The sequence below is a fragment of the Cuculus canorus genome, chromosome 3 (genome assembly GCF_017976375.1).
Source record: "Cuculus canorus isolate bCucCan1 chromosome 3, bCucCan1.pri, whole genome shotgun sequence".
NCBI lineage: Eukaryota > Metazoa > Chordata > Aves > Cuculiformes > Cuculidae > Cuculus > Cuculus canorus.
The window spans coordinates 22,673,103-22,697,651 of NC_071403.1; the positions used below are offsets into that span (position 1 = coordinate 22,673,103).

Genomic DNA, 24,549 nt, shown 5'->3' on the forward strand with positions numbered 1-24,549 from the left:
TGCAGCTTATTTGATCTTCCAAAACAACTTATTTCATCTTTGCAATGAAATACCCTCGGCTGTTCCTGCAGCAGATCAAAGGTAACTGAATCCCTGGATCAAAGCCGACTAGTGAATTAGCAATGGGACTATGTGAGAGGAGGTGGCCTCCTCAGCCCAGAGATTCACTGAGCAGTATCAACCACATCCAACCTACCCACCCGAACCTCACCTACAACCCACACATTAACCAAGCACTGCAACCTCAGAGTGAAGAGGAGTCGATTTACAATACATAATGATATGTCTTTATTTCATCAACAGAAATGGTGTCTAGACAAAATTCAGTTAACACTAGCAATTCAAATGAATGAAAAGGGTTGGGTGTTTTTTTTCATTTTTGTTTTTTGCACAATACTGTATTTACAATGACTAAATGATGTTTTAAATTCATTAGTTCATAGCAACGCTTTCTTCCAAAAAGGTAAAAATTCTTAGTAACAGAGAGTAAGCATCAACAGCCACCTCATTTATTTATACAATAAAAATCACAAGAAACCACAGTCACCTAGAAAAAAAATAAAGACAAGCTTAAGAACTAGTACAATAAAATGATGCATTGAATTAAGTTACATTAATCGCATAGAATTTGTGTAAAAAGTATGTAGAAAAAACACCTGATGTAACCTGTTACAGTCATTGACCAGTTATGAGAGGTACAGAGGGTTATACAGGTAGATATGTGTGAAAACTGTCCATACTGTTTGACCTGGGGAGGAAGAGAAGAGGGGTTGCACCCCCTTGCATACACTGATAAAACCCTGTTTTGAATATGGCCTCTGAAGTTTGTAAGGCATATATAAGAGGTGCACTTGTAACCAACTGGTTCTGGAACAAACTCTTATGGCAATCCCACCCTTGAAATCAAAGGTGATGCTTGGAACTATGAGTAAAACACCCACGCATTGAATATCACCAAAGTGTTTAGTATCATTCCTGCTGGTCTGAGGGATCCAGATAGCTTCAGGCAGAGCAAACCTAGTAGTGAGAACAGGATTGAAATCACGCACATTTCTCTTGGGTACATTGCAAATGAAGGGTAACGCTGGCCTGGGCAGGGGATCCCAGACACAGCCCCCGGCATGAGCCCCCTTCTCTGCCCACATCCCAGAAGGTGGGCTCCTCCGGTTGCAGGGATGAGCACAGCTGGCAATTGCAGCACCCACTTGGCTCCCTTCAAAACAGAGGGGTCGTTTGGGTTCGTAGCCTGAGACTGTCTCTGCTTCTAAGCAATCAATGAAATCAAACACTGCCAGTTGCCATTTCTATTTTAGGATACTTGTTTCTCTCTGCATGCCTTTAATTAGCCAAAAGGGACAACAGTGGCACTGCATGAACCATGCAGTGACTTTCACCTACAGAAAGGGCTCTGCCCACAGTCACTAAAATTCATACAAGAACAGGAGTCATCTACTTGGCTTTTCAGCAGTGATTTGGTTGGGGTAATGACTTTATAAAAAGGCATTTTTAGCATTCCTTCCTGCCAAAAAGCAATTTCATTTGCAAAAATCGCAATGTTATCCGTGTCATACCTTAAAATGCATAACAATATTTGACTTCGATATAAATAATACCTATCTTGGTGGAGTGTAGGAAAATACTGTGCACTTAGTCTTTGCAAGTAATGCCATTAAAATTTTGAGGATAAAGGGAGTAATTATTCTACACACCACCACCACCAGATCTTTTAAATATACAGACAGTATTTGAACATATGCATATACACATATATTGTATTCTACAGCATCAGATCTGATGCCTGAGTCATGAAATACTCCAAGGAGTATTATAAATATACATATATGTATTATAAACAGGAAAATACACAAACACACACTCTGACTAGAATTATAGATGTATGTATACATACATACATGTATTATATATAGGTATATATAATTAACTTGGACTGTGTTGGCAGAGACAAAACTGAAATGAAGTAAAAATCTGTTGAGAAAATTTCTAGCAGAAAAGAGAGCAGAAGTTCTTTATGTTAATGGTTTTAGTTTCACCTCACTTCCGATAAAAATAAACTGCTCCATACTTATCATACTCCCTTCTTATGCAAGGCCATAAGCTCCGCTGCTCATACTGAGCTAAACCTTCTCTAGGCAGCCCTAAAATAGACACTTTTAAAGCGCTGCAACTATGGGCTACAGCCTTCACCCAGAGGCACCTCCAAACACATCTCAGATCAGAAGAAAAAGGTGAAAGCAGTACTCCTTGTTGCAACGGTAGAGGACATGAAGTAGAGCAAACTGTGAGCTTCTGTAAACCTGCCAAATGTTCACTTCATCTCCCTGCAAAATTCACTAAAGGGCTTCTATTCTGCAAGCCCACTCCTCTCTTTTTTAGCTACCAAAGCAGTGGGTTACAAGACACAAGAGAGGATGTGGTGTTGATTCTAGAATTGCAACACTTCACCGTGCTTTCTCCTAATGGATCAGATTTCATTATTACAGGACTATATTGACTCCAGCATGCAGATTTATTTTATTTACTAGGCAACCATAAAGTTACACATAAAAAAAATCTAACTATATATCTAGGCATTTTAACTTCTATTTAACCACTGTTTAGAATACAGACTTGACAAAGTGTTGGGCTGCAGATTAACAACCACACTATCAGCATTAATCATTTCTCTGGCAGCAGTTAATCCATTTAGCAAAGTTACATATCTAGTTCCCACTCTCCTTTGACAAGAGAAGTAGCAGTTAGCATACTAATCACTGTGGCTTGCCTTTGCAGCACATTTTACTTCCTTGGGAAAAAAAAAAATAATACAAGGATTAGATCCAAAAATATAGTGCATCTTAAAAGCAGCATATACCCTTAGAAAGACATTTAATAAATTACTTGTACAATATATAAAATAATAGTTTTATACTGCAGCATCAAACTCTGACGCCTGAGTCATCACATTAGGAAGTCCGTGATATAAATACTGGGATCTCCTGATAACACAGCCAACATTTTTTGCTTTTGTTTTGCTTGTTTTCTGTCTTGTGTTTTTTTTTTTCCTCTCTCTCTTTTTTTTCCCTTTTTATTTCACTACCTTTTTGTTCCAGAATCAGCTTGCGATGAGCTTTAATTGTGTTCAAGGCACCCCCAGAGAACGCAGAGAAACAAACACATTATATAGTGTAGTACTCACCTGACAAAGCATAGCAAACTAAATGAAATGAGGTTTCCTGGCGATACAAGTATAGCAATGGCAAAGGAAAAGGAGGACCAGATACAGACCGGACAAAGCTTTAAGGACTTGCACAGCAATGAGAGTGTTGCAGCGCCCAGCAGGAAATGGAGTCTCACCATACCATTCCCAAGTAACACCTGACAGGACCGATGCTGCATGTATCCTCTTTGACAAAAGCAAAGAGATTCTTAAGATCATGGTGACCATTGATCAAACTCCTGAAATTTATAAATAATGCAGTCAGCCTTATTATTTTCTCTTTCCAACAGTATTCTTGTGGTCATTTGGTTTGATTTCATGACAAGAACAGTTGTGTATGTCAGCTGGTGTCCAGGTCTGAAACTAATTCTTCCTTTAACGTTAGCCCAGTAACTGCTCTGAGAGCCGCGTAGTTCGGAATAGCAAAAAAAACCCTCAAAACAAAATAGAAACAAAAAACAACCACCACTACCACCAAAAAAACCCCACTGAAAAACCATAATACATGTAAATATAGGAAGCAATGACACAAAACCAGCCACTTCTAATTGGAAAGAATGAAACCAAACATCCAGAAAAGCTAGCAGGGGAGGAAAAGAGAGAGAGAAAGAGAGAAAGGAGAGAAAGGTTGAGGAAGAGACACTTATTTGAGCAGTGGTTTTATATATCAGTTCCCAAGGTAGAGGAAATCAAGAGACCCAGCACCAGTATGAAGCCAGGTCAAACCTAAGAGCTGCAGCGCAATGGGTTGTGTGGGTGGGTTTTTTAAACCGTTGGAATGAGGTCAAGAGTACCAGTTGCACATGAGTTGTTAGTAGAGTAAATCTTCATGTCAGGAAGCAAGTTAAAACTTGTTTTTATACTCATAAAACATTCTATCTATTCATATATATAGGAGGTCACTTAAAAATAAAAAAAGGCAACAGAAAAACATCTTTAAAATACTGCGTCAGTTGACCCTTCCCTCCCACCCCCCCAGCCCCCTCCCGCAAGTAGCTATGACTCTATAATGTGATTCACATTTAGTTTTAAATTCTAGCTTTCACCATGGTCTCATAGAAACAAAACTTCTCTGCGAAGCACAAAACTGCTTTGCAACGTCAATGAATTCAAAGGAAAATCAAATTCCCCTCCTGCCAAAGAGCTTCTCAGTCATTTACCTGCAAAAGATGGCTAGGAGGGGGTTCAGTTACTTTTCAGTTAAGCTCTTTTAAAAAGAAAGGACAACTCCTCCCCCTTTTTCAACCATGTGAACTAGGAGTTTATGGCATTTGTATATTTTTGAACATTTAAAGGTAAGGATTTTGTACAGTAACGATTAATACTTAAACATAAATATTCTCCTACATTATATACTAGTTTCTCTTTGTACATGCGGGGAAAAAAAGTATGTTCAACAAACATGGCACATGCTATATGCATTTCCTCCTCGGTAGCTTGGCTACAATAGTTTGGGTGAAGAGGGTAAAAGCAAGACTTTGTGGCTAGTGGGTGACGGTCCATGAGCACAGTCTGAAGATGGAAGAAGTGGAGAGAGGGAGCTGATTCCTCCTCCAGGGTCAAGATGCTGATCTACTGAGTGCCTCAAAAAAGCACCAGCGCACACCTCTAGTGTAAACGTTAGTGCAGAAGACCACACTATCAGTGCTTCTGAGAAGCTGCTTTCCCCCACTTCTTTTTTTTTAATATAAATAGGTGTGAACAGCTGGTCATTTTCTTTCAGTGAGAACAAACAATATCAGCCAGTAAAGCACACGACAGTTGTTGTCGATAAAGCCACGCAACCTGGCACACATAGGGCAAAGAACCACAAAATAAAAACTCAGTACACTTAGAATAATAATAATAATTATTAAAAAAGCATTAGGAGACTTTTTTCTGTCTACACTGTACATACAGATGTTATGCTTGGAAAGCTGCTGTCTCATACAGTCATAACATGAGTCAACATTGCTTAAGATACAAATCCAATACAGTTACAACTAAGCCAATTCACTGAGTAGTCTCCTTTGAGACAGCACTCTTTTAGCTGCGATTTGTGCTGAGGGCAATGCTGCAGGACGAGAGGATCCTGGAACACAAGAATCTGATGGATAATCAGCCAAATCGTGTGTTGGCAGATGTATGTTTTGCTCTTAGAGGATACAGTGCTAACTTGTCTTCTGTAAGGAAACCAAAGTCAACAACTAAGGATCTGATCCTGCAACTCTGCCTACCCTGGCAGGATCACTGACCTCACCAGACCCATCTCTGCAACTCAGGTCTGGTGAGGAAAACAGGTAATGTCTGAGGACAGATGAGGTGAGGTTCTGGGGACTAGCCGGAGCAGCAGTTGCTTCCATGAGTAAAGGATGCAGAGCGGGGCTGGAGAAAAAGCCCCCCAAGTGTATCAATGTGATCTCCGTTTGCTTAACTTCGTGGAACGTATGATGAAGTGATCCAGTTGTCAAACACTTTTTTTCTAAAGAGTGAAATATACTTTCCCCTATAAGAATCCATAAGCATCATTAACAGCACTTAAAATTGGTTTGTGAAACAGAAAGAAGTCTGAATATAAAAATAATTCAAGCAGATTCTCTTTACAAATTGTATAGTGAATTCAGTATTTGGCAAGACCGTTTTTACTACATAATGAGCTCCTGAGTGTTTGTCTATTAGCTAAAACTTTTCTATTTTCTTTAAGCCATAAAGCAAAGAAAACCATATACTCAAGTTATACTGAAGTCATGACTTCATTTATGAAAAGAGGTTTGACCAGAAACTCAGTGCAAGTGGCAAAGTTGACCATTACTGTACAGTATCTGCAATAAAATAAAATAACTCCACATTGCTCAAGTGGCACAAAATGGCTGTGCCAAAAAAACTGTCTATAATAAAATCTCAAATAAGTTTCCAACGTTAAAATTTTATAAATAAGTACAAATCGAATGATATTGCTGAACTGCGAACCAAGAAAAAAAAAAATATTGTGTAACAAGTTACCAAACTAGTTCTAGCATCGAAGACAAAAAGGAATGTTGGAACTTGTTTATACAATAGAAATGAAAGCTTCCAGTTTGTAGGATGAGAAAAATTGAGGCATGCAGGGACTTTTGCATATGGATATATATTTTTTATATATATTATATATAATATGTACAGTTTAGCTATAAAACTTTGATGTGTAAAGAAGCTGTCTTCAATGAAAAATTGAACATTCAGAGGAAATTCCTGAGTTAGGGTTTTGTGACATGGGCCACTGAGAAAAAAGCTGTGGTTGGGTCCTCAGAGGTGTTATGTCCATCCCTGTTAAGATTGAAATCAACATACAAAAACAGACAGTGTTGCCACTGCTTCGTTCCCTGCCTGAGCAAGGGATAGCACCATTGTGAAGAGAACTCCTGCTTGTAGAGAGGAGGGAATACTTAAAAACAGTATTGCTGCTAAGACCACTGTAGTGTGCACCAAATAACGTTCTTCTAGACAACAAATGAACGCTGCCACTGGCTGACTGAAGAACACCTGACCAGGTGTAATGTTAAGGTTACAAGTCACTAGGTGTAATCTTTCCTAGGTTGTTCATCTGTTGTACATTTATCAGTCATTTCCTGACAGAAGTCTACCGTGACTGTTTGGCTGCTCTGTTCTGGTGGAAGCTCTCTCTCGGGGTAAGTACCTGTGTCGGCTCCATCCAATCCCCCTGCGGCCGAACAATTTTCTGAGACATTGTTGGGCAGCCAGGGTGCTCCCAGTTGCACTGAACCTCGCTCTGAGCAGCACTGCATGCTTTCCCCAACACACTGGGAGGTCACCAGGCTCTGCTCCACACCAGCTGGGGAGGGACTGATGGTGGTGGCTGGCTGTAGATCCATGGGTCTGAGAACGGGGCAGTATCTGTGGAGAGCTTGGATCTGTTCCGGGCTCTGCATGTCTCTGCAAACTTCTTGAGAAAGACACGAGAAGTTGTCTAACAATTCTCCCATGCTTGCTTTCAGCTGGTTCCTTTCTGAGAGCAATTTCTCTTTCTCACACACCTGAAAAAGAAAGAAGGCATCTTAGGCTGAGGAAGGGCCATTCGTTGGCTGCATACTGTGGGCATATATGCAGCAGTACCCAAGAAGAACACAAATATGCCACAGTTATTTTGATTTGCGCAGAGGAAAAGTCACAGAACTATCAGGCATTTGACCACCATAAAATTTGTGTGGGCTACAGTTCAGCAGACATCTGAAGAAAAACATCTGAGTTGCAAGGTGATAGAGTCACAAGCTAACCCCAAGAGACTGTTACTTCCCTTAATTAACTAAGGTTGCTTGACAGATGATACAAAAACACTTAGAAAGAAATTGTGACGGAGGAAAGGCATTACCCATCTAAACAGTAAGAAAACAGGGTTTAATTCCTGAAGTGAGGACATGTTCACTCCACCCTCTAACTACTGGGTTGGTTGGTTAAGCTGGGTGCATCCACTTTGGCCTGTGTGCCAGCTGAACCCCCGTTACCAGTGAGAGGTGTGTTATTCAGAGGAGAGGATCTGATTGTGTGTTCTGTGGCCTGCACCATGGCTTGTTTTCTTATGTCCTGGTGCTTAATGATTTGCATTTGACCTATCAAGATAATTCCATGAAAACGCATGTGAAAACCCTGAAGGTTGGTGGGCTTCTTAACATTTAGTACAGCAAGCTCAATATAATTTCCCCTTTGTTCTGCTCAAGCTCTGCCTCGTGTTCCTACACGTCCTCCTCTACCAAGATCTAGCTTGAGCATTTTCAGAGTTTTGCTGTGTTAGCAGGCTGCTCTAGAAGGGGTGAGAGGCAGGACAGTGCTGGTGAGGAGGGACAGTGAGAAAGTTTACTGGGACTTAATTTTTCATGTAGGATTCAAAAACTAGGAAAAGGAGCTCAGGTTGTTCTGCATCCATCAAAGCACGGGTAAGGCCCCCAACCCTAGCTGGTGCAGGGTGCTACATGACATGCTGTGGTGGCAGTCATCTCCAGCTTAGACCTCACATGGCTGGCAAGACCCTCATGGGGTGAGCGCTGCCCTCCCTGTGCTCAGGAGGCAGATTCGGAGGGGTTAGGCATAGAGCCAGACCCAGCCTGGGGTTACAACTCTGAAAACCAGTGTTGATTCAGTGCAGACTGATTAGGACGGTCCTGCACATCACTTTCTGTACCAGGAAGGTAGGCAGATAGCTTGAGGGAGGAGATGAAATTTTGTAGAGTATCAGAGCTATTTCCAGAGCGGAGCTGGCCCAAAAAGCAGCACAGACGTGTACCTCACCTAGTAACACTGCTAAACCCAAGCTGCCTTGGCATCTGAGGTGTGAAAACTCCACAACTCAGATAATCCAAATATGGGTGGCTGTTGACAGCTGATAGTATTGCCCTGGGTCTGATGCCTGCACTGGAAGCATACAGCTGTGCAAATGAGAAAGAGAGCAGCGCACATGAAAAGAACCAACTGCTAAAATATTGATGAATCTATCAAGAAAGCATAAAAATAATAAAAAAATAAACAGATGCTCAAGTACATCTTGAGATAATGAATTATGGAAAAGAATATGCTGAGAGTTAGCAGGGAAAAAAGGGAATGTGAGTGGGTAGACGGATGAGTGAGGGAAAGCAGGCAAAAAAAAATTATGTATCAAACTCAGAGGATACAACCATTTCACTCACTCTGTGCTGTGAAACCATCTGTGTCAAGAAGATGGGCGACTTAGAGGAAGTAAGTGTAGGGGGTGAAAGCAGTCTTTCATGAAAAAGACCCAGCCTAGTGAGAAACCCTTAAGCCCTACTACTATTACACACTCCATGAGACTGGAAATTACTGGTCACCAAGTGGACAGAAGATGAGAAAGGAATTTCCAGTGATCACGTAGTTGTGAAGTCAACTGGAGTTTCACTGCTGATTTTCCTAAGAGTAAAAGTAAGATCTTGAAGTGGACTACGTGCTTGAACAGCATGCCTACAGGGGAGGGCAGGAGTGCTTGAGAGGAAAAGTTAAATCTGCATGAGTTTAATTCTGCAGCTTTATACTCTTGCATACCTTGTGACTGTCTTTTTTATGAACACCCTTTTTCAGAATGACGTTATCAGATCCCATAAAATTACAGAATCTTTTAGGTTAGAAAAGACCTTTAAGATTATTAATCCAACTTTAGTCCACCACTAAACCACGTCCCGAAGTGCCACATCCAGATATCTTTTAAATACCTCCAGGGATGGTGACTCCACCACTTCCCTGGGTAGCCTGTTCCAATGCTTCACCATTCTTTCAGTAAAGAAATTTTTCCTAATATCCAACGTAAACCTCATCCAACGCAACTTGAGTCCATTTCCTCTCATCCTATCACTTGTTGCTTGGGAGAACAGACCAATACCAACTTTGCTACAACTTCCTTTTAGGGAGTTGTAAAGAGTGATAAGGTAGCCCCTCAGTCTCATTTTCTTCGGACTAAACAGTCCCAGTTCCCTCACTCGCTCCTCATAAGACTGGTGCTCCAGACCCTTCACCAGCTTCGTTGCCCTTCTCTTCACACACTCCAGCACCTCAATGTCTTTCTTGTACTGAGGGGTCCAAAACTGAACACAGAATTTGAGGCGCACCCTTACCAGCGCTGAGCACAGGGGCACAATCACTTCCCTGGTCCTTCTGGCCACACCAGTTCTGATACAGGCCAGGATGCTATTTGTCTTCTTAGACACCTGGTCACATTGTTGGCTCACGTTCAGTCAGCTGTTGACCAACACCTCAAGGTCCTTTTCATCTGGGCAGCTTTCTAGTCATTCCTCCCCAAGCCTGCAGTGTTGCACGGCGTTGTTGTGGCCCAAGAGCAGGACCTGCACTTAGCCTTGTTGAACCTCACACAATTGGCCTTGGCCCATCGATCCAGCCTGTCCAGATCCTTCTGTAGAACCTTCCTTCCCTCAAGTAGATCAATACTCCCACCCAACCTGGTGTCACCTGCAAACTTACTGAGAATGCACTCACTCCCTTCATTCAGATCACTGATAGAGATGTTTAACAAAACTGGGTCTGACACTGAGCCCTGGGGAACACCACTTGCGACCAGGCACCAACTGGATTTAACTCCATTCACCACAACTCTTTGGGCCCAGTCATCCAGCCAGTTTTTTACCCATCTTGCTAAATACAAACTTTAACATTTCTTTTGAAGAATCCTGGACCTCAAAGGATTTTTGATTCCTGAAATTCAGCATGGATGAGGCCCACAAAGTCACTCAATACATCTTTCATTCACTTCCCTGAGATGTGTGTGTGTGCTGGAGAGAGAAGGGGACTTAAAAAAAAAATATTTTGCCTATACACAGTTGATTATGTTTAGAAACAATGGTAATGTCACAGGATTATGTAAAGCCAGTGAACCCAAATTAACTTGCAAGTGAAAACTACAAGTATCAAGCTGAACTTCCCCCCTGCTGCTAGTCCAGCCCCTAGAGTGCTGCCTCTAGTGCTCTGTACTGGAGAACAAGAGACATACTCTTACCCATCATCAGCTCAGTGTAGAGGGACAGGCACGTGCAGCAAGACTGGACCTGCTTCTCTTGACAACGTGGACAAGGAGTTGCTCTTTCACCCTGCAGAACTGCTTCGGACTCACCTTGCATACACTGCATGTTATGCTTGGTGCAGGAAGCTGTTGCTCACTGTTTTATTTTTGATATTTGTTTTGCATCAGTGGAGACAATGATGAACGATGTTTTCATTTTTTTTCTTGCTCCAACCCCCAACCCCCACCGGCTTCAGCAGCACGGCATCTGAAAACTTTGTAGGCCTTGATAATTTAAGCCTCCCAATCAGCTTGTGGGGTCAGCGTCACCTCCGTGCTACAGACGGCAAGCAGACCCAAAGTCAGTCATGTGGCATTCTGCCATTTACAAAGTGACGGTAACTCAGCTTCTTCCAAAAGATCCCTCCCTCTTTCTCACTATGTTTGCTATAGCTTGCACAGAGGATGGAGCACAACAAAGCCTACACTAAAGACCAGTTTCAACACGCAATCTGTTATGACAAGAACAAATACCCTGCTCCACAGACCCACCAAGTAAAACCTACAATTGAGCATGTTTTAAATGTGCACATAAGACATTTAAATCAAAGACTCCAAATAACCTTTAATTTTAGTGGAAGCTGGGTATGCAGAGATCTCAGTAACGAAATCACCTTCAGCACCTTTTATTTTATCTATATGAATTAAATAATTTATGACTTAAATTCTTGGATATTCAAAGGCTGAGCTTAATGTTGGACTCCAAAGTCTATGCTGTGTAATGCAACTAAACTGTCTGGTCCTGCATGCTGCACACACCCACTTCTCCTAACAGCTGAACTGGGACTATTGCCTTACTTTTGATGTCTCAGATAGCTTTTAGAACTTTTAAACAGATAAGAAGGTGCCAGCCTGTTTCAAAGCTCCAGTGTTGCATTCCTCCTGCTGAGACACACCCTGAAGACGTCTTCCTTCTTGACCCTTGCCTCAAGCCTTTGTTTCATTGTATATCAGCTTGATCTCAGTGGGCAAGACATGTCAGGGGAAGAGGAGCAGGGCCCTCAGACCACAGAGGCAGTGTCAGAAAGGAGGAGAGTTTTTTCAGTTAAGGTGCCTATAGCTGAGATGTCTACATCTGATATGGCTCTCCAGGTGATGGAGAGGAATAGGCACTTCTGGGTTGCATGTCACCTCCTCTGCTGAAAATAAGACAAGTAAGATTCCACAGGTATCTATTTCTCTTCACTGACTATAAAGGAAGCCAGGACAACTAGCTCCAACACAGGTGTCTATATTGTAGATATCTGTGTTTGGCCACCCAAACGACACCTGAGGCATCCATACCATGACCGAAAGAGAGAGGAATTTCCTGTACAGCCATCTAGCCTTGCTTCAGTCATCTCACTCCTGTAGATTAATGTGTGGTAGCAATGTTCACAGACACCTTGGCACATAGGAGACCTGTCCCCATATGTGCTCTGGCCAGTGAGCAGGTCACGCTTTGCACTCCACTCCACAGCAGGCTACTGCCAGAGATACACATTAAGGAGGGTCAAGGTGAATCAACGGTTGTCACCTGAACCTAGGCTAGGGCCTGCTGGAGTGGGAACAGGCCTTTCATGTTAGATAGTCTCTGAGTTATAGGAGAGTTTCAGTCCACAGCACATCAGGAGTGTTAAAGGAAGACAGAAAGGAGAAAAATAGACGTGCCATCTCACTGACCTACACCAAGGGATGCCCATTTGTCTGGACATTCACATTCCCAGCTTTTCACTTCCCTTGCCATTTCTGCCATTTGCTCAGTGAATGAAAGTGCTGAAGAAAAGGCATACTGAGCTGAAACATCATGAAAATGTTGATCTGCCTTCTAGCACAAGAAAGAAAAGGAAAATATGTGGACATGAAGTTGGCCCTGCCATACTTCTGTTTGGACTAGACAACCAGACAGCCAGAATGTCTCTTCACACCTATCTCTTTTAAGCACTCCATGAATCTCTATCCAACAGATTGTTATGGTAGTTAGGCATGGAAAAGGGGCCAAGGTGAGGAAATGACTTTGTGGATGTACTTTAAGTACTTTGGGTAGGTTAAGCTGCAAGAGGGAGCTGTGAAACAGACTTCCCTCCTTTTCCAACTCACTCGACAATATGCTCTTGAGATGTCAAAATATGGAGAAATCTAGGCCTCATTCCACTGGAATTTTGTGTTATATATTACATATACACACATACAAATATAATTTTGTATATTAGGTGTTCATACTAGTGACTCTGCTTACTTACATACAAACTGACTGAACTCACTAAATTTTGGACAGGAAAGGCTGTTGGTGCCCTGCGAGCTGCAGTGTGAAGGTGAGAGGGGCTGTGGCGAGAGCACACAACTCACCAACTTGCGGATTTCACATTCTAGGTTCTGAATACAGTCCAGTTTCCTCTTGCGGCAGCGCTGAGCTGCGATTCGGTTCTTGCTGCGCCGGCGGACATCATGGATGAACTCAAGCTGCTCTGAGGTTAGCTTGTGCATCTTTATCATCATCTGGAAATCATTCCTTGGAAGATCTGTGATTTGATCTACAGGAAAAGGAAGTTTCACCTAAACCAAACAAACAGAAGACAAGAGCAAAGAGTCATATTTTGCTTGTTGAATGTAAGCCGGACAACACTGAACGGAAGGACAATTAGCTATCCTGCTGCTTCCTAAATAAACAATACACCATGTTTTACATTGAGCAAGTTTTTAACACTCCCTTGTGGCACATTGTGGAGGTCCAGCTGGTAAGGATCAGATGGTAATTGTACTAAAATCAGCAATATAGATAAATCCCAGGTTAAAATTTCATCTTTCTAAAAAGCTCTAATAACAGATCTCCTTGCATTAAAAGAAGGCTCCATGCACTAGGACAGATGGTCTTTTGGAAAGAGTGAAGGACCTCGTCGCTATTAATTTCAAAGTAGTTTAAGGAATGGGTTATTACTGCAGCAGGAAACCTGTCTCTGCATGGCCTTGCAGGACTGAAAGTTTGATTAGGTGAGAGGTTAAAAATGCCACCTGGCATTCTAAGTGGGTGAAAAATACCATATTGCAATTAGGAAAGGTTGCCTAATCAGCATTTCAATTGAACAGCACACCATATAAGAAGAAAGGGATGTGACGCAACAACTCCTACCCTGCTAAAACATATGCATTTTGAAATAAAACAGTATTTGCTGACATTCTAATATTTTTGTAGACTGAAGAGCACCCAAGTTGCATTTCTTGGAAAAAAACCCCTTTAAACAGTCTAAAACCTCACTTAATTGCAGTAAAACACTTTTTCTTCAGGTCACGATCTGCCATTCTGTTTCACCATAGACCATGTGACAGCATCTCCAGGTTGTGACTTCAAGAATTCCAACCACCTCTCCAACTTCTAGTCATTATGCATTAAAGCAAAGCAAAACACAAAGCTCCTGGCACCTTGGAGTAATGCACTTACTTACACTGTCTCAAAACCTGGAGAATGGCAGACATATTCAAAGACTTCTGTTAGCTTTGTTCCCCAAACTTATCAGCTTGCTCAAACTGAAGTGAGCTCCTCTTGCTAGATCCCTGCTTCACTTGTAGCTTGAGACTCATAACACTACTATCAATAAATAATGTTCCTCAGTGAACTGTGTTTGGTGGTCAAATCAGTTGACAAATCTGAATAAGATGACAATTAAGGGACTGGATTGATCCTTTCTGTTGTTGAGTCATACCCGCACTGCCCAAAAGATGGCAGTAAATATTTACATGTCTGTCCCTATTTGATACAATCCAACCTCTCGAACAAGAAGACTATTCTGCATGCAGGTTACCAAAGAAGATAGACTTAAGTTGCTGCAGCTAAGCAAATGATTTGGGTTGAAAAGGTTCCTCTGATATTTAAAAGATGGTTATTGTTTTCAAATGGTGCACTTCATTACTTGGGGATAAAGAAAATAAGAGCATAGATTATAAATAGATTGTTTTCATTGGAGAGCTGAGTTTGTTTATGCAGAAGACTTCGGTGAAGACACATGTATGCAAACACACAGCAGTGGTCTCTGGCATTGAGAGTCATGGACCCTTGCTGGGCACCTGGACCTGCTCACGACCAGCTCCTCGCCTTGTTTACTAGCTTATGTTTTCTCGCAGTCTTCCATCACTGCTCTGCACATCTCCGAGCCGGGGCCATGTGAAATTCAGTGCAAACACCCACCATATCCTTTCCGATGGTGTCATGCCCTGAACATTGCCCCTCTGCCTGACTTGTCCAGGAACTGCTTTGTAACACTCTACCTGAACGGTCAATTTAAACCAGCAAGCAACAGCAAACACTGACCCAATCTGCCCAGCCTCATGCTTGTACACACAAAGGCTGACCTGAAGTAAGGTGATGAGGACTACTTTGTTTACGAACTGCTAACTAATGTCGTGAAACCTGTTTGATTTCCGCTTCCTAGCCTTTGGACTGTCAACATAAACTCAGTGTCACCTGGTTTTCTATCAAGCTTCAACCAGCGTCTGAAAATGAAACCAGCCTCAGCTTTCCTCTGAAAAACATCACAGTTTCACTGCAAAAACAGTCCTTTCACCTTCCCATTTTTTTCTTGTTTTCTTAAGTCCAAAGTGGAAAGTGAAGTTCCCTTTATTTCTTCTTCCCTCTCCCTTTCAAAACATATTTACTTGCAAAGAGATGTGCTTGCAGCAGGAATGGGAATGAAAGGGTAGGGACTTAAATTTCTGTCAGATAGAAGTCACTAAAAGGAAATGGGAAAATAAATAGAAACAGATTCATAAAAGAAAAGGAATGTATTGAAAATAAAATCATCTACACAGCAGGTCAGACTGCTATCAGTAAATCCAGCATAATCCCACTCCTGTCATAGGCAGCACTGTACAGGATTAAAAACGTGAAAGGGAGAATGGAAGTGAGTCAGACTCATTTCCTTCACCATTCACAGCACTTTTATTGCCTGTCTCCCTTTCTGCAATTAGCTGTGAACTGAAAAAAAACCCATCAAGCCTTTGGCACGGACACAGTGAATAATGGGTATTGCTACAGTGAGAGGCTCATGGTGTTTTACATAGGTGCCGGGCAAGACCCTCTTTTGGTATTTATCATAACAGAGCAGTAAGTCAATTTGCAAGCGCTGACAACCGTGCCATGGGTGGGATTAATCTGACCCAGTTATGGCTGTTGGCATCAAGCACAGAGAGGCCGTTGGATGGCAATGCATCCTGCACAGCTTCTCCCTCCTCCTGGCTGAGAAGGAGCGGAGATGAGACTTAGAAAAGATGCTGTATCTTATGGTATCCAAGGCAGGTGAGAGAAACCTTGACTGAGTTATCTGAAAAATGATAGTCAATCTTTTCTAAGACGTGTAAGAAAAATCCAGCAAGTATGTTTTCTCGCAAACTTTTCTTTTTATTAACTATGATCTTTATACAGGAAATGACTGTGTACTCTTTGGTTTGTACTATTTCAAATTAGAACTACTATTTCAAATTTAAACAGGATCCCTACTCCTTCCAGGAGTTACTCCAGCCAGCTAACCTCACAGAGCTCTAGTATCTTCCCTATCAGTACAATTACTCTTTCCCTGCATTTTTACAGCAAGAGCAGAGGCTCTGTTTCCAGAACACGGCACATAAAACAACACTTTCCACCACTGTTGCAGCCTCTACTGCTCCCAGTGTTGGATGATGCAACCCTGAGAGGACAGCCAGCCCACCTTGGTGAAAAAGAAACCTGTTTATGATTTTGCGGTATTTTCCCCCTCTGTATTAGCATTAGGATGCCAGTGTAAATGTCATTGCTTTGAGTGGCTAACTAACAGAGCAATATAAACAAACAGGGACAGCCATTGACTCAGCACATGAAAGGCCTACGTATACCAAATAAATTCCTTCAGGCTTCACTAGTTAGTGCCAGCTTGGACCACATGCCAGTTACTGCTGTGCTGCTCACATACTGTGCTGGTTATTGCTGCTGCCGTTCTCCCTCCTCTCTTTTTCTTTGGAATAGAGGAAAGTATGAAGATTCTGTATCTACTCACATCAAAATACAAATGCCAAGTGTTAGGAATTGTCTTACGCCATGGGTAACATTAGCTTCTTCATTCCTTCTTTATATGTAAACTTCAACATCATCTTCCGTGAACTGCCAAGTGCTAGTAAAGACACTGAGTTTCCCAAACTCAGTTTAACACCACAGTAACTAAAAGGATTAATATATTATCTCCAGGAAAAAGTAGTCATTATGTATGGGGCATGGGAGGTTTAGGGGAGACCTTATCACCATGTTCCGGTATTTAAAGGGAGGCTACAGAGAAGATGGAGACTCCCTTTCTACAAGGGATCATAAGGAAATTATGAGGGGTAATGGGTACAAGCTACTCCTGAGGAGATTCCAATTGGACATGAGGAAAATTTTTCACAATGAGAACCATCAGCCATTACAATAATCTCCACAGGGAAGTGGTGGATCCTTCAACATTAGACATGCCTAAGATTCAGCTGGACAGGGTGCTGGGCTATCTTGTCTAGGCTGTGCTTTTGCCAAGAAAGGCTGCACCAGATGATCCTTGAGGCCTCTTCCAACCTGGTATTCTATGATTCTATGGTTCAAAGTACCAGCTTGACCTTCACAAATGGTTCAAAATCTTGGGCATGTGTTCCAGAGTTGTAAGAAATAAAACTGTTGCCTTAATGCCCTTAAATTGAAAGCCATAACTATTGAAAGCCTTTGACACTTAAAATTAATTGCTCAGCCCTTGGAAAGCTCTCAAGACCCACCAAAGCAATTCAGCATTATGGGTTGATTCATACCAATGTAAAAAGGGGTATTTTTTCCACATAGAAGAGCCCAACACACTAATGCCGTTTTTCCTAGTATTTTCCTTGACATGAAAGTCTTTCCTCTACAAATGCTTGTGTAGAAATTCACCCCACAACAGGAATGGAGGTGTGTCCACTTGTGTTAGGGGCTTGATTGCCTACACATTATTTCAGGCATCACTTGTGGTCCCATAGAATAGGGACCTACCTGATTTAACTTTGACAGAAGCTATCTAAAGAAACACAAAGCCAACGGGCCACAGTTTGTGTCACAGAAAGGACAGGCACGATGCACTCACTATTTTCCTCATTCTGCCGTCTACTGGCCTTCAAAGCATTTCTTCTTTCCAGGTGTCAACCACACCAAGACAGCAGAGAACTGCAAGAAGAGAATAGTGAGCCCAGGCAGTGAAGATATACCCTTGTGTTCACAGACTAGGCCTGAAATGGGCTTGATCAGCAGGTCCCACTGCAAACAATCTGTCCTATCTGCCACAACACAACTGATGGCCATGTAGTTGCCCAGGATCAACTCCAGCCTCACCTCCTGTGAGACACAAGAGGTGTTTGGGTCAGCAAATGTTGCCTGAGAGGGCACTGCTGTGCACTTAGTGAAGGCAGCCTGGGTAACCTTTTGATTTGCCACCTGCCTCAGAAAACGTGGAGAAGAGGCTGGTCCCATGGCAGCGGGCTTTAACCCAATAATCCTTTAGCCCATGACTTGGACTTGTATTCAGATCACAGGCTGCTGGTGCTTAAAATGCTGTGCTGACCTCTTCCTGTTCACTGCTCACGGTGTCCTCAGATTCCAGCACTACCAAAGGCATAACAACACAGTACTCCCACCCATTAACAGGCTTTTCTGAAAATAGGGAAGCCACACAGAAACACCAACAGAAGTCATAGGTGCATTTCAGAAGGGCGGACCAGGCAATGAAATAAGAGGAAATAAAGTACAGTATTTCTCTGAAAAATCTGCTTTTGCAGAAAAAAAGTCAAGAACTGGAAAAAGTCCTTCAAGAGCTCCAGCAAGGGCTTCAGCTCAGGGCATAACAGAACTGATTGTAGGCTGCAATGAAATGATACAGCATTTAAAAGGACCTTCCTGAAATTCCAAGCTTGTGATGGAAAACTGTTGTTGTAACCCAGTAATTCTCTCTGCTATCAGCAGGGATACCACTCTTACTGACAGTGGGAAAGAAATCTGTCATGAAGTTCATCTTGCAAGACTGATGTTTGACAAGACTCCATTTTACCAGATGTTACAGAACACAATTCCCAGTGCTCTGATGCCATTGAGGATCCTGGTCAGGAAAACATCCAGCAGAGGAGGATGTGGAGAGTAACTTTCTCATTTTCAAATTTGTAAACCTAGCAAGATCAGGAAAATGGGGGTGACTGATCACCACGTTCTGGGAGGAAACTACATACGAAAACAAGTTAACAACTTATTATGTATTTTTCTTGGTTGTACATTATACTCTTCACTAAGTAGAAATATTAAGCAGTGAAGAAGACACAGATGATTCAACATAGCTCCAGTAAATTTCTGGCGCAACAACTTTTATTTACCCCCTTTTACTGGGGCTCTGACTTCTAGTACTATGCTAAGCATCAGCAGACAAACAGAGAAAGGGTAGCTGCCTGCCACTTAACATGGATAGATTTGAACTCTCACTGAAGGTTATTTTTCTACTGTATCCTCAATGGACAACTGCATTAGTTCTCCTTTTACAAAAATTTCCTGTGAAAAGTGAGTCACTAACCCAGGTGGGAAATTCTTTTGAAATATAAATGAAAGACATATTGAATGCAGTTCTCTAGACAGTTATAATTCTTGGAAAAATCTACCTCTTACCTCCTACTACCCTTGTTTATTCTTTTCCTAAGAAAACTCACTCATAAAATTAGACTGAGCTGAGATTTCTTTTTAACTGGTTTAATAATGCAATATTTTTACAAGTTTTGTAGCAGAAAAATACCCCATAGATAGTAGCTGAAGAAAAGGAATATCAAGAAAAGCAGGTAGCGCTGAAGTTTCTGTTCCTAAGTAGGTTAACAGATTGACAGACTACTTCCTTCTCAACAATTCATTATTTCAAGGCTTATTGTTTTGTTGTTGCTATTTTAAGCGGGATTGTCAGAACCTGCCTGCAAGCATTGAGTGCAAGTCTCCTCTCTAGTATTATATCCCAATAACTGATTTTTAACAATGTGGAGGCCTGAGGGAGCCGGGTGAAAAGAGCAACACAAACTATTAAATGTTTCTGTAAAGTACCAGCAGGTAAAGTAACAGGCCAGTTCCTGCATCTCCATAACCTTGGGACACCTCGAGTTGCACTTGCTGCTTCTATCACAAAACGTTAAGAAAAGGAAAGCTCAGAAGATTCTGGGTGGCTCCCCAAACAGGAAGGAAAACCAAAGGCAAAGACATCCTGAAGAGGATTTCCCAGTGGTGTTATGGGACACTTGTGACTGCAGTCTGCACCCCTGTATGTGACAGGGAGGTTGGCCACAGAGAGGGATTACCTTCACCCACATGGCACTCATGCTCAGCCCTAGCACCCCACTTCTGGCACCGAGCAACTTGAGCATGTTTTCCTGAATGGTGTGTGTCTGCAGGAAAGCAGAGTGCCCTAAAAAAAGCAGAGAGAAAAAACCTTTCACCTGCTTTGCACACAATCAATACACTGGCAAACGATGTTTCATGACATTAATTCTGGCACCAACAGCATTCTGGGACCCAAATCAAGACCAACAAGGTCAAATTCCAGGGGAACAGAGCAGGTCCATGAGATAACTGAGGGTCAGGGTCCACTAGGTTTATTCCCAGCAGGCTGCCCCACCCAAACAAAAGCCCACTTGCAGCACAAGAGCCTGTGGCTGCTCTCCAGAAAGGTGAGTGCCTACGTGTCAACCCCAGCTATCTTATCAGGGGCTTTCTGAAGAGAAGCCCAGTAAACATGGTGTGATCTGATATGACAGGGGGCGAGGGACCCATCTGGAAAGTGGTCAGGACAGCAAGGGCAAACCAACAGTTTTGGGAGTGGAGAAAGATTCCAGCTAAGGGGAGGAGAAGGACAGAAAGTCCATTTCAGACCACTGCAAGTCTCTTCTGTCATCTTAATAGCTGCTAAACTTCTAAAAGTAGGTAAAGCAACTTGAAGAACTTCCTGCTACCATTAGGTATTTTCTACTGCCTAGTTTAACATATCCTTCACTGAGGTTTCTACAGCAGAGGATCTTGCAGGATCACAGGATACACACCCCAAGTTCACTGTACAAATCTTCCCGGGGGAAACAGTAGCAAAACCAGGAGTGGAGCAAGCCCTTCCTAGCTCTACCCTAGAGCCTACCAGTGGCACACCAAGACAGCCTCCCATAGCTGACCCACTTACTCCTCTCATGAACATCTCTCCTCTCAACCACGCTCTCCTGCACACATTCACATACCTTTTTTTCAGGAAAACATCATCAGTCCCCTATAGCCTTCTCGTTTGACCTTTCCAAGCTTGTTTCTGCTGCAGCCTCTCCACACAATTAGCCAATTATGACAGCTAATTAGTTATCAAACCCCAAAAGGCTAACCTCCTGCCCTCTTCACTGCCTCATGCTGTTCATTAGTCCTCGCTGAGAAACCAGGACATGTGGGTGGAGATCTGATGCTCCCCTTGGTCCCACGCACTGCTCCCTTCTGCCCCTCATAAAGGCAGGACTTCACAAAGTAACCTTGGTATGGCCAAGCAGAGCTGTTCAGCTGTAGGGCTTCCTGAATGAGGTCCTATGCACAGTATGCTAGGCAGCCTTCCAAGGAGGCTCCTGGGAGACTCCCCTCCCTTCTGCATATTCCCCAGGACACTGGGATAAACAGTAACCATCCTCTCAAAACCACTGGTACAGCATGACAGGGATTAGGACACTAGATGCTCCCCAAGCTCTTTAGTCCTGCCTTTAAGCTAAGCAACCAACTAAAGGAATCATCCACATCTCTCTGAAATCTTCCAGAGAGATCTTCCAGAGCCTGGAATGTAGCTGGAATAAGGATTGAGGGATAAAATAAAATTCACTCTTTTCATCCCTAGCCCAAAACGAAGGCCACCTGGTTCTGAACTGAGTGGTCACAGCATGTGAACCCCTCAAACTTGCACTCACTGCTCCTCATGCTGAAGCACAAGCTCTTAGTGGAGCATTTCAGCCTTACTGGAAAAGCAAGATATGCCTTTTCACCCAGATACTCTCCAGGGCATGCACTTTCCTAATGAAAATCTATGATAACACCCAGTCTTTTTTCAGTTTCTGGGCTCCACAACACGTCTCTGTGATTTAAGTCTTCCCTCCAACTATTGACTTTACACAGGCAGCTTATTTGATCATGATTAGCCAGTTTACCACAGCATCTCCAGCTGGTCCACTTCTAGTTTTAGAGTGGACCCTCTTTCTCTTCCCTCTCACTGGAGAGCTGCATGGAAATCCCAGTTTCATCCCCAGACTGTCCCCCTGCCCTTCTCCTAACAGTCCTGGAAATCAAAGGATAACTTCTCTTCAAAACCGTTCATGCAGCTGCTGCTAGAGCTTGCCACCAAACAAAGTGGGGTCACAGGCAGGAAACAGCATCCCAGTCGTCACTTAACAAAGGCAAACCCCATTACCTGCGTGTGCGAGAAACACACACACGCAAGATGACTTGAATACCATTCCTGCAGCCAAGGGTGGCCAGATATGCAACTGTTCCAAGTCATTTCACACCTCTTTCTCCTCCCACTCTGTCTGGCTTCTTGATTTGGGCTGTTAGTGATATGTAGCAGGGGCTCCTCAGGCCGGCTGCTTGAACCCTTGGTGTCAGTGAAGGCACACCTTGAGGCTGCTCAAACACACCAGAAGCAATTGCAAGCGGAGCTGGAACCACTTTGGCAAACCAACAAAGAGGAGTGGCACTTTGTGCCATGGGCAAGGGAGGGAGGAGAACAGGACACTCCCCCCTGACCATATCAACGTGGTCTCATCATTCAGCAGTTTGCTATTGCCTCATACCCCAATTCTGGTAAGTGTCAAACACCTCAAAGGTCAAGCAGACCTATTTACGTGAAGTCAACTATGCACACTCAGCTGACAGGAATAAATAGAAGTTACTCTTTGTCTCTACAAACATGGAAAGTGCTGGGAAAATGCCAAGTCATTTGAGAGAATACAGGAGCAATTAATTGGGTCACAATGACTGCAATATATGTACTTATCTTAAATCCCTACCTCATGCCCTCTGTCTTGCACAGGACATGATTCACTGTCTGCTTCTGAGAATGACCCAGACTCATCGCTGGAGTTTGTTCCATAGGATGGCTCACATTTAATCTGGGCTCGGACTGGGTTGTACAATCCATCTCCCACCACACCAGGCTCCTGGTGCTCAGGTGCCAGGAATCGGGGGCCTTGGGAGCAAGGGGAAGAGGAGAGCTCACAAAGACGCAGACTGCAGGGAGAGCCACCGCTGCCGTCCTCTGCATACGAGTAGGAAGAGCACGAGCTGGAGGTCCTGGTTCTGGTTTCCAAAGGAGGAGAGCGAGGGCAAACTTTAATTGGCACTGGACAGCTGGTGTTCGGTCGCATCCTTCCCGGCAAGTGATCAGCTGTCAGTCCACTGTGCGAATAGGACTGAGAGCTGGGGAGAGACTGGCTACTGCCAGCCCACAGACCCTTTGGCACAGTCTCTGTGAGGTCTTTGTCCAAGCTGCTCACACCAGAATATGAATGCACCGAAGTGTTTACTTGGTCACAAGCGTTTGAAGAGAATATAACACTCCTCCTGTCCAGTTCCCCTTCTTGCTTACAGAGAGTTTCAAAGCCAGGCGCCCTGAGTGGCGATCCCACTGTGAAGTTGGAAGCATCCTTCTGCATGGCATGGGACTGTCCATAGTTCCCTGTGAAAGGGACATAATCAGTTTTGTGGTCACCCTGAGTTGACCCTTTTTCAAAAGGGCATGCTGGACTCCTGCCAAAGTGCTGTTGGGAAGTGCTGGGGAAGCCAACCAAATCTATGCTTTTTGTTCTGTTGAAGAAAGACCGCAAGCAAGGAGAGGACCCACTTTTTGGCCTGTCAATGCAAGTGGGGCTTGGCTGTTTCCTGTCCATTTCCACATCCCCTTCTTTATCCCTGATGTCAGGTTCATCTCCAGACAGGCAAAGTGTGATGCTTTCTTCATCGTTCTCTTCATTCTGTGGCTCGCTTTTTATCTGCCCCATAGCAAGTCCTGATTTGAGGCCATTTCCAGAGCTCTCTTCACTGAATGTGCTTGCAAAACCTGAGGTACTAATGTGTGATGTGTTGTAGACATTCTTGGTACAAGCAAGCTGGTATTTCTTGTATCTAGGGTACCGTGTTACTGCATCTTTGTCCAAATTGTCCTTGCTCTCTCTCAGCATGTCAGAGTCAGGCAGCATCCCTTCGCCTTTTTCTGCTCCAGCAATAGTGGTTTCAAAATTGAAGGGCTCTTGGTGCATCCTCTCTCTTGGGCAAGATATTTTTGACGTCTCTGATTCCATTGTCTCCTCCTCATCTCCATCTGAGTTCTCCTCATCGTGCATGCGCTGACAGGTGGTATCCTTTTTGCACAGGAACAGGCCATCTTCATTGTTCAGCAGTTGTGTCTGAAGGAAGCTGAAACAGGAGTCCTCCAGGTTGTGCATGCGCAAGAATTCCGCGCAGTGGATGACCTCCTGGATGTTTTCTCTGCTGAGTAACAGCTTAGCAGTGTAGGCAAACTGTAACAATGGACCAAATCCCCTGACAGTGACCTGCAAAAAAAGAGAGGGGAAATTGCCAGCATTACCATCACTTCTTGCTTTTATCCCAAGTCTCTCATCACATAGTTACATAACCTAACAGATCAAGCATTTGGAAATAAATGCTTCTCAGTACCAATTATTTATCTATCAGATCATCAACAATGCCACATCCAATAGCTAGTACTGCTTCCTTTATGTTGCTCCTGTACATCACTGT

General features: G+C 43.1%; 1 protein-coding gene across 12 annotated transcripts in view; it reads right to left on the bottom strand.

The window, feature by feature from the left end:
* Positions 1 to 262: 262 nt before the first annotated feature.
* Positions 263 to 24,549, bottom strand: part of BACH2 (BTB domain and CNC homolog 2) — a 193,932-nt gene continuing 169,645 nt past the window's right edge. For all 12 annotated transcript variants that reach the window (XM_054061303.1, XM_054061297.1, XM_054061298.1 and 9 more), the window contains 3 exons: positions 22,800 to 24,341; positions 13,098 to 13,304; positions 263 to 7,230 (listed from right to left, as the gene is read on the bottom strand). In XM_054061303.1, the coding sequence (XP_053917278.1) occupies positions 6,751 to 7,230; positions 13,098 to 13,304; positions 22,800 to 24,341 (2,229 nt within the window). In that variant the 3' untranslated portion in view covers positions 263 to 6,750. The remainder of the gene's footprint in view (positions 7,231 to 13,097; positions 13,305 to 22,799; positions 24,342 to 24,549) is intronic.